This window comes from Watersipora subatra, chromosome 9 (assembly GCF_963576615.1).
Source record: "Watersipora subatra chromosome 9, tzWatSuba1.1, whole genome shotgun sequence".
In the NCBI taxonomy this organism is placed as follows: domain Eukaryota; kingdom Metazoa; phylum Bryozoa; class Gymnolaemata; order Cheilostomatida; family Watersiporidae; genus Watersipora; species Watersipora subatra.
The window spans coordinates 41,483,979-41,494,762 of record NC_088716.1 but is presented as its reverse complement, the minus strand read 5'-3'; the positions used below and the strand labels follow the sequence as shown (position 1 = coordinate 41,494,762).

At 37.7% G+C, this 10,784-nt stretch overlaps 1 protein-coding gene across 2 annotated transcripts in view; it reads right to left on the bottom strand.

The window, feature by feature from the left end:
* Positions 1-459: 459 nt before the first annotated feature.
* LOC137403999 (uncharacterized) overlaps positions 460-10,784 on the bottom strand; it is a 52,291-nt gene continuing 41,966 nt past the window's right edge. Inside the window, exons 9-12 of one of the 2 annotated variants that reach the window (XM_068090155.1) lie at positions 5,753-5,860; positions 4,848-4,969; positions 2,799-2,965; positions 460-1,435 (exon numbers count right to left, since the gene is read on the bottom strand). In XM_068090155.1, coding sequence (XP_067946256.1) covers positions 1,239-1,435; positions 2,799-2,965; positions 4,848-4,969; positions 5,753-5,860 — 594 coding nt within the window. In that variant the 3' untranslated portion in view covers positions 460-1,238. The remainder of the gene's footprint in view (positions 1,436-2,798; positions 2,966-4,847; positions 4,970-5,752; positions 5,861-10,784) is intronic. The other variant, XM_068090156.1, reaches the window with a different exon arrangement.

Sequence of the window (10,784 nt, the reverse complement as noted above, 5' to 3'; positions counted from 1 at the left end):
TTATAATTATTAGTAATATTTATTACTTACGCACCATATTTATTTAGTTATAAGATGCACCAAACTATAAGGCGCAGCATCAATTAATAGGTCATATTCTGTCATTGACCACATGTAAAACACTTCAGATTATAAGGCACAACAAGGGAACAAAATTGTGTTGGATCAGTTGAAGTTTATTCAACTAATTCTCAATAATTCTCTATGATGTTTATTTTTAGGCTAACCAAACAATACAAATCTGTTGATCAGTTCAAACACAAAAACACAATATAGGCTGCGTTTTTTTAAGCAACATGTTCGGGCCCTATCAGCATGAAAATACAAAGTCATTGCACAGTTGTAACATGCACACACCTCCACACACTCACGCCACACACCCACACACCCTCATCCACACATACCCCCACATGCACACACACATGCACACACCCTCATTCGCACACACACACACACACCCTCATTCGCGCGCGCACACACACACCCGAAAAATATGTGAAATTAATTTTTTTAGTTCACTCATCATCCACATTACCTTCAAACTTTATCTTTAGTGTTTGAGTTCTATTATACACGCGATTTTGATATCATGGCATGAATCTCTTTCTTGCCATTATCAGAGTAAGTTTCGCTACTGTCATCGGTATGTTCAGTAAAAATTTAAATATATATCAATATAACAGATATAATATAAATATATATATAGTTACTATATAAATCTATATATATCAGTTTCAATGTTTGTACCATTACTAGCTGTTAGCTGACTAAATGTTCATAAAATTAGAAAAAAATACACAAATTTAGTTTGAGATATTCGCATTCATTATAACAGTATGGTTCTGTTAGGGTTACATAAAAACATAAAAATACGTATATACTAATTATGACAAATGTGTATAATAAATTAATTGTGGTTTGTTCAAAATTCTATAAAAAACACTGCTAGTTAGCAGTAAAATACAGGTTTGCAGTATTTCTTGAATTTTTGTGCGAAATCATAGATATCAGCATTAATTCTTAATAAACTGGATAAACATTTTCTATGACACGCATTCATCCCCAACTCCAGTGTTTTAGTAAATCTTAACTAGAAAATTTTCTTGCATTCACATAGAGTTATGGTTATGCTATTATGTGTTTTTTTCCAGTCTCCAGTTCATATAAAATGTTTGCTGCAGAGTTTTAAAGGTTGCTAAGCAGCTAGAAAGTTAGTTGAGTTTCAAATCAAAGAATTTCTAGTAAAATAGGGTCTCATTACAACCCACCACACTCGCACAAAGACTGTGTAAAAAATCCAAGTATTTTGTTGTGAAGTATTTACTAGAGAAGTCATACGAATCATCTGAGTTTGGTGCCAGATTTACAGATGTTGATGAGGAAGTGTCAGAATCATTAATAAAACTCCTTGCTGTTTGAAGAGCAGCAAACGCACCTGTAAAATAGGGGAAACAAATGGAAATGAGGTAATGGTAAGGAAGACAATCTCTGGTTGGTTCTAGTAAAAAGTGGAAATAGATTTCCTATGTGCTTGAGTTGGGAGTCGACAAATCTCAAGTGTATACAAATGTACTTAATCAGCATCAAGCACTCGGTCTACAAAGTGTTCAGACATTTTAGTTCATAATCATTTACGGGTATGCCATTCTAGTAACTCAATATAACATGACTTTTATGCAATTGTTTTCTGTCTATAAACTAAAGAATTTTCATTCAAATACAATTTTATAAAAAAATTTCATGAAACATTAATCACTATTATTTAATAGTGTTAATTCTTTATTCTATATTAAAACAACAAAGTTAAATTATATTAAAATAAATATATTTCTGGAATGCTTCACGCAATTTTGATCACTTTAGGTATTCTCATTTACATTATGATGATTTAGATATCTATATATTTATATATCTATATATTCTAGTGAAAAGGAGTAAGGTTCATAGAGGGGTTGTGAAAAAGTAGGTATGTAGCTTGTTTACTGGCATGTTGTAGATCCTCCTCACATATCAACAACTTTACAAACAGGAATGGGTTATTAATGTTTAAATGGCACATTTTGTCTCACAAGCCACAGGCATGAACTGTAACAGTGTGCCGAGCAGCTTGACAGCATTTTATGTATGTTTTCTATGAGTTACACAGCTCACAAGCTAACAGTTTTAAGGTAAACAAATGTTAATAGTTATCAAGTATTCAATGTTCATATTATATTTTTTGTTTTGATGTGCTCCACACACAATCGTCCTATTTTAAAGGATTCAGAAGACTTGTTTACACTAGCAAAAGGGTTAGGGTGGGTACGTGAGAGCCTACCTTAATAAAAAAGACTCAGGGCTAATTTTCACGCCTTAATGTCATGACTAGGAATATTGAATTTAATGCTAAGCCAACTTTTCCTGATTTTATGTGTTAGCTATTTACACAATAGCAGCGAAGCATTCAATGAATCACAATATGTAACAAATATCACTACATGTGTGTACCTCGTTTGATTAAATTATTTTTATAGAATTACATACACAGCTCTATGCATGAAACTGTCACAGCTTGTGGTTCACCAAAGAGCACAGCTTCCAGGTAAATAATTTTTTGTGCTCAACCAATGATTTACAGCCCCCCATGATATATGTGGTGGCCCTACAGCCCCACATATAGGCCCTACAGCCCTACATATATGTGGGGCTGTATATCATTGGTTCAACTAAGGTTTTGACTTTGCTGAATTTAATACTAAGCAAATCTTAGCCTGAAATCTTACCATGAACTCGATGGCCTGTATAGACCCCCAACTTACCAATACAAATCAGTAATATTGTCACGACAGTCTTCTTATTGAAAAATTGTGTTTCAAACTTGGTCTTTATAAATGCAACTGGTCGACGGTAAATTTGTTTTAGCAATTTCTCAGCATCCACTAAATCCTTTGCTTTATATCGGCTGCCAGCCAGCATATTTCTGTGTCTAAAATCATATAAAACATTATCGCAAGGCAATCAAACCAAAGCTCCTGAAATGGTTCTCAGATGATGCAACTGAAGTTTGTAACGACAGGCTACTAAAACACTAAAAGACATTCTCAGCGGTTAAACGAGGATAGTGGAGAAAAAGAGAGAAAGACTGCATTTGTTAGCCACGCATATTTTAATTAACCTTCTTAAAAGAAATTACCATCTCAACAAAGTATCATAATGGGTTTACTGACTTCCTTTAGTGTGATTCTATGATTGATCAATCGACCATGTTGATAAACCAAAAGTAAAGAGTGAAAAGACAGCAGCATTTGCCAGCAATAAACTGACCAATCAATGAGCTTTAGTCAAATCAGAACAATTAGAATTGAGCATGACTGAAACTGTTTCATTGATAACTATTCAGTCTCAGCTGCCTCAACTGTGTCTCCTAACAAAGGTTTGTGACTACAAAAGCTTCTGTTCAAATGCCTTTCAGTAAACCTTTCATATTATTTTGTAACCGTTGTTCAATAAAATCGTAAGTTCACGTGTCTTTGTGTTTATAGCTTGTACCATAACTTGTATCCTAACTTGTTAATAACCTTCTGTATCAATGGTAAGGGCATTCGTTTGGTGTTAAATCCCTCCCTTTAGTGGAGGTATCTAACAACAAACCGTTCTCAAGCCGTTCTATTTGAGATCATCCATGTAGGTACATTTTGGTATCCAAAGGCTGCTGTAGATGCATGTACACTGAGGGTCTTAAACTGATGTAGATGCATGTACTCAGAGGTGCTTAAATTCTAGATCTTTCAACTTCTGTGTGAACCTGCTGATGATTAGTTGGCATCTCTGATGAGCACTCTCCTTACAGTACTACCTGGTACCCTGCTCTGATGAGCACTCTCCTTACAGTACTACTTGGTACCCTGCTCTGATGAGCACCCTCCTTACACTACTACCTTATACCCTGCTCTGATGAGCACTAGAGTTGCTGAAATGCTTCGATAAAACCATTTTTGTGTGAAAAGTGAAAAGCTTATTTAACTTTCATTATGTATCTGTATAGTTTCCTGCCTCCTCTGGCACTGTTCTAGCTTTCATATTGTCACATGACACCGTTTTGTAGTTTTATATTAAGTCTCGCTCTCAATGGATCAGCATATCTATCGAACTACACTAAACTTGTTTGTTCAGCTTACTCTCTGTCGTACTTTACTGCAAGATAGAACAAAAGGCTTTCTTTGGTCTTTGCAACAATTATTGAGCTAATTACATAAGTGTCACCTACTGCAGTTATGTATTCAATTTTCACAATTTAACTTAATAAAATGCAAATTAATTTAGTATTCTAATTAAAAAAATTAGAATGTTGTTGTTATTTCATCCTATTATTATTATTAGGGTTAAGTTTTGAAAAGGCGGTGCTGATACCCCAAACATCAGAAACCCGAGAGTTAGTCATAGCTACTTCAACACCACTGCTATATAAATCAGCAGCAATTGTGCTGTAAATTGTCCGCTAAGAGTCATAACATGAAACTTAGCTTTGTACTGTGGTAGTTGTGCGCTATTTAAAGTAGTTGTGTGCTATTTTGGAATTATGGTGTAACAATTATGGGTTACAGTACCACCATATAAATACTTTTTTGTCCCGAAGTAAACTAATCTACAGTAGCTCATTGCCCAGACTGAATTCATCAAATGGTGAGACACTATTAACCTACTAAATTGTCCTGCGCTCACTCCGTAATTATCTATTATTATGCTTTGAACTATTATGTGAAACTGTGATATATAATGTGTTTGGTGCTCTATTGCTGCCATTTTGACCTGAATAAAGTGAGTTCTATATATCTTACACCCAAACCTACCAAATATAGTTGACTCACCTCATGAAGTAATTGGGAAGGAATCCTGATGAAATATAAGTAAGATAACTCTCTACCATCTTCATGAACACTTTATCAAGTGTTTCGTTTTCTTTTATTGTATAGTAGTCTAAATCAGTCTCCTACCAAATGGTAAAACATCTATCAGTGACTGATAGAAAAATGTGACATCATCAATGTCATATTATGACATAATCAATGGTTGTTTGGTATAGCATATGGCAATTGAATTTTGTGTGTAGCTTATTAATCAAAGGGTAGTAACACAGCAGAAAAGGACAGCAGAAAATGTCAGAGTTGTTGATAAAAAAGTTGACTGACACTGTTTGCTGACATGTTTTTATGGCACAACTGAAATGGAAACAAGGCTAATAGCACCCATAGTGCAGTGACTGATAGAAACAAGGCTAATAGTACCCGTAGTGTAGTGACTGATAGAAACAAGGCTAATAGTACCCGTAGTGTAGTGACTGATAGAAACAAGGCTAATAGCATCCGTAGTGCAACGACTGCTAGAAACAAGGCTAACCCTGTAAGAAATAATTTTGTATTAAAGTACTCATCGTCTCCCAAACTTTTAGAAATTTGACTAATTGAGCATAAAATAGCTTTGCAACAAGCCCCGTACAGCAACTGATAGGAAAATAGCAACAAAATGAAAAACCTAAAACTTTTAAAATTTTAATGTTGTTCATATGTTTTTTACCCAGTCACAGAACATACATGTATTTCTCTACAGTCATTTAAAAAAAGCACGAAACAATCCTTCCAGCATAAAAATGCAGTACTTTTATATACGGAATTACTAAATTGCTCGAAAAAAACTTCTTTTTCGCACGATTAACAACCTATAGCTTAGCACAAAAGAAGTCTGTGTACATACATATACATATACACATACTTACTTCTTCAGCCATCCAAAGAAAAACAGTTTTCAGATGGTATGTTCGTAGTGCAGGCAACTCATTATCAGTGGTGTTCTTTGCAATGTTGATTAGGTAGCATATCCATGGCTGCATAGAGGACAACACTTTGGTTTGAACAAACAACCGATAGAAAATTGTTGATGTATATATACATCAACAATTTTCTATATATATATATATACAATGTATATAAAATATGGTACAACATGTTACAGTTGTTTGACAAAGTTATATAAATGAATATATATACATATATAAAATTTATTCATGTAAAACCTTAGATAAAAAACAACTTCATTACTATTAGTTTCATGTCTGTTACGCAGACAATCATCAGATAAAATTGTTTTGGTCCAACTGAGTTATATATGTATTAACACACTACATTGGAATATATATACATATATATATATATAAAAGAGTTTATATATATAACTATAAAAGAGTTTAGATATAAATGTGAAATAATTAGCAAGTAATAGCTAAATTAAGTCGGTTTTACTACGATTACAGTAAAGGGTGATTAGGTAATGATACAATTATTATGAACTGAGAAAACAAAATAAAAGTCCTGAATATGTTGAATTAATAATAACAATTTTTGCATAGAAGTGTGTGTTTAAAAAACTTTACCGTTCCACCAGATTATATCCATCAAAACTTTGAATACGACGATACTATTATCTTTCGATACTGGTACAAATGTAAAAATGAGATATCGTACGTTGTCTGACCGAAAGGAGAGAGAATGTCGAGGCTCTTCTTACGAATACAGTATACATCTCCACGTGAGAAAAACTTGCTTTGACTCCAGATATAGTAATTGAACCTTACAAAAAACATTTCTTAACAGGGGCATCGTAATGCGTAGCCGCATCGGTAAAATAATCAGCGAGCGTTATTGCTATAGCTGGAGAAACACACATACTGACGGGCACACCAACTTGGAGAAATATATATATATATAGACAGAGGCATCGTAACGTGTGGCGTGATGCTAAAATAATAGCTATAGCTGGACAATCAATATATATATATATATATATATATATATAAAATTGTTTCCTCACCCCGGATACCCCGTATGGGTGGCAAATTCTGCTCTAACTCGGGTCTCCTACCAGAGACCTGGGAGTTTGAGCAGTCGCCTCAAGATCTTAGCTGTTCCCAATAGCGCACTTTTCTGCAACTCACCTGAGTTGATTGTTGTTGGTATTTGGGCAAGCCACATTTTATGCGCCGGTGTTATTGCACCCAGTGCCCCAATGACTACTGGGATTACAGTTGTTCTTACATTCCAGCATTTTTCAATCTCTTCTCCAAGAGGGAGATATTTCTCTACCTTTTCTTTTTTGCTGGCTATATTGTAGTCATTGGGTACTGCTATATCTATTATAGTAGCCCTCTTGTTCTCCTTGTCTACCACCACTATATCTGGTTGGTTTGCTAGGACATGCTTGTCAGTTCGGATGTAGAAGTCCCAGAGGATCTTAGCGCGGTAATTTCCATTCACTTTACCAGGAGCTTCCCACCAGTGTTGTGGTTTATTAAGGCCATACTCATCACATAGACTTCTATACACAATACCTGCGACATGATTATGCCGCTCAGTGTATGCGTTCCCTGCTAGCTGCCTGCATCCACTGATGATGTGTTGGATGGTCTCAGGTGCATCTTTGCACAGTCTGCATCTAGGATCGTCTCTAGTGTGATAGATTTTCGTTTGGAGTTGCCTTGTTGGGAGCACTTGCTCCTGGGCTGCCATGATTAGCGACTCTGTATTGGCCGTTAGGTTTCCTTTGTTCAGCCACATATATGTCTGGTGAAGATCGCCAACCTTAGATATTTGTTGGTGGTAAGCACCATGAAGAGGTTTCGTGTGCCAGTCAATTTCCTCATCATCAGGGCGTAGGTCCGTTGTAAGAGCAGCCGATTGAAATTCAGCTAGCAACTTATCTGAGATGGCCATGGAGGCTGCATATGCTTTGATGCTTTGCTCCTCCTCTTTCACTGTCTGCTGTACACTTTTGAGTCCCCTACCGCCATCTTTCCTATCAAGATACAATCTAGTAGTATCAGATTTTGGGTGGAGTGCTCCATGCATGGTCAGCAGTTTACGAGTTGCTATATCTTTTTCTTTGATGGCTTCCTCAGTCCACTTTATTATGCCTGCCGGATATCTTATTACTGGCAGTGCGTAGGTATTTATTGCCATGATTTGGTTCTTGGCATTGAGCTGGCTCCGTAAGACCTGCCGAAGGCGTTTCTTGTATTCGGTAATGGCTTTGTGACGTACCTCGGCTTCGTGGTTGATGTTGCTTTGCATAATCCCCAAGTACTTGTACCCTTCTTCTATATTTTTGATGGTACCATTTGGCATTCTTAGGCCATCTGTGAGCATAGAATGGCCTTTCTTAAGAATTAGCCTTCCACATTTCTCAATACCGAAGGCCATTCCGATGTCCTTGCTGTATACCTGAGTGAGGTGTATTAGCGAATCAATGTCCCTTTCTTTGTTAGCGTACAGCTTGATGTCATCCATGTAGAAGAGGTGGTTTATCTTGGTACCACTCTTAAACTGGTACCCATATTGAGTCTCCTCCAGCATATTGCTTAGAGGGTTTAGGCATATGCAGAAGAGCAGCGGTGATAAGGAGTCACCTTGATAGATGCCTCGCTTAATTTGTACACTTGCCAGCTTTTTGCCATTAGCCTCCAGTTCCGTCTTCCATTTGGTCATTGACATCTTGATGACTGCCACAAGAGCAGGGTGAACATTGTACATACTGAGGCACTCAAGTATCCAACTATGGGGAATTGAGTCATAGGCCTTTTTGTAGTCAATCCAAGCCATGGCAAGATTGGTTTGCCTTCTCCTGCTGTCTTGACAGATCGTCCGATCCACCAGTAACTGATGTTTAGCTCCTCGGGTGTTGCGCCCAATTCCTTTCTGAGCACTGGTCCTATAGTGACTCATGTGCTCTTCCAGTTTGTCTGCAACTATTCCTGAGAGCAGTTCCCAAGTGGTGGGCAAGCACGTTATTGGTCGATAGTTTTTGGGAATCGGCCCCTGCTTTGGATCTTTTATCAGAAGTACAGTTCGTCCTTTGGTCAGCCATTCTGGATGGTCACCTTGTTCTATTAGGCATTCCATCTGCTTAGCCATTCTAGTGTGAAGTGATGTCAATTTCTTTAACCAGAAGGCTTGAATCATGTCATGGCCAGGTGCTGCCCAGTTCTTCATACGCTGCACTCTGCACTTGATGTCCTCTTTGCTGATGGTGAGTCCTTGCTGAGCCACAGTGTGTTGATGGTTCTCTTTAAGCCTCTTCAGCCAATTTGCAGTGGTGTTATGAGTAGTCTCTTTCTCCCAGATGTCCTTCCAGAACTTTAAAGTGCTAGATCGGGGAGGCTCAGACATTGGCCTCTGCAGTTCACCTTTGAACTGGGAATATACTCTAGATGGATTATTGATGAACAGTTTGTTCATTCTCTTGTTATCCCGCTCTTTGGTGTACCGCTTCAGTCGTGCCGAGAGTGCTACTAGCTGCTGTTTGGCAGATTCTAGAGCTTCTATTGTGGCTTCCCTTTTGGGACGCTCCAAACTGTGGTTAGATCTCTCACTGAGCCTACTAACTTTCTTGCGCAAGTCCTTGATCTTATTTTGTAGCCTCAGCTGCCAGGATGGAATGGCTTGAAGCCTTGTTGGCATTGGCTTAATATCCATCTCCTCCAAGATGACGGTTGCTGTACTGTAAATTAAGGCATTAGTCTCACTGATTGATCCAGTTGAGATCGACTCCAGTGCCATGTTAATGCCTTCTAACAGCTTCTTAGGTATGGCCTTGCTAACTCTTCGTAGTGGTACCCTGCTTCCATAATCATTAGCAGCTGACATCTTGTTGATGATATTTTCCGCAAGCTCTCTCACTCTTGGGTCAAGGTCCAAGTGCATGTCTTCTTCAGCCCGTGAGTCAACCCATGATCGTGTATGCGTGACAGTGTGTGTTGATATGCACTCCTCGTTGGTTGAGGTTACTTGGGTGAACTGTTCCCTAATTTCATCTACCTCAAGTTCCGATATGAGGTGCCGCTTGATTATGTTACTCCTCTGAGCTACAAGTTGCTTAGCGGTTAGTGGCAATTCAGGGTGCATGTTTATCCACAGTTGCCGCATCCTTCCCATATAGCCCCACTTTTGAGGTTCACTCATAAAGTAGCACTGCATGAGGTCCGTGTCATCAGTCCGAGTCCATTTCATCCGTTTTGAACCAGTAGCCCATTTTTCACTGCCTTGTCCTGGTTCAGCTACAGGCAGCGCGGACCTTGTTTGACCGGGCGACGTCCGAGCTGGCATGGCTTTGGTTATTGCACTCATCATAGAGGTTGTAGACGTTATACAAGCAAGGGTCTTGTCCAAGGACCACCAGAAAAGTGCAGTTGTTGGGGTTTGAACCGAGGACCTAATGATCACAGTCCCGATACCTTACTAACTGTCTGTCAGTTATATATATATATATATATATATATATATATATATATATATATATATATATATATATATATATATATATATATATATATATATATATATATATATATATATATATATATATATATATATATATATACTCATGCTACAGACAGTACTGTTTCGGCTATTGAAGCCTCATCAGTGCAGCTCAGAGCTTAGGCAAGGGACACAAATCCCATTACCAATGAGAGTTGATTTCCTGCCATGAAACAACTAGGTTGCCTCACAGACTTTAAGAAAATCAATGTGCTGGCACCAGAGTGCTCAAATCACAAAAGTGATGAGCTTTGCACAAAGGCTAATAGTGCCGCACCTCTCACAGAGTGCTCAACCAAACCGAAGTAAGGGAGCATATACTCATGCTACAGACAGTACTGTTTCGGCTATTGAAGCCTCATCAGTGCAGCTCAGAGCTTAGGCAAGGGACACAAATCCCATTACCAATGAGAGTTGATTTCCTGCCATGAAACAACTAGG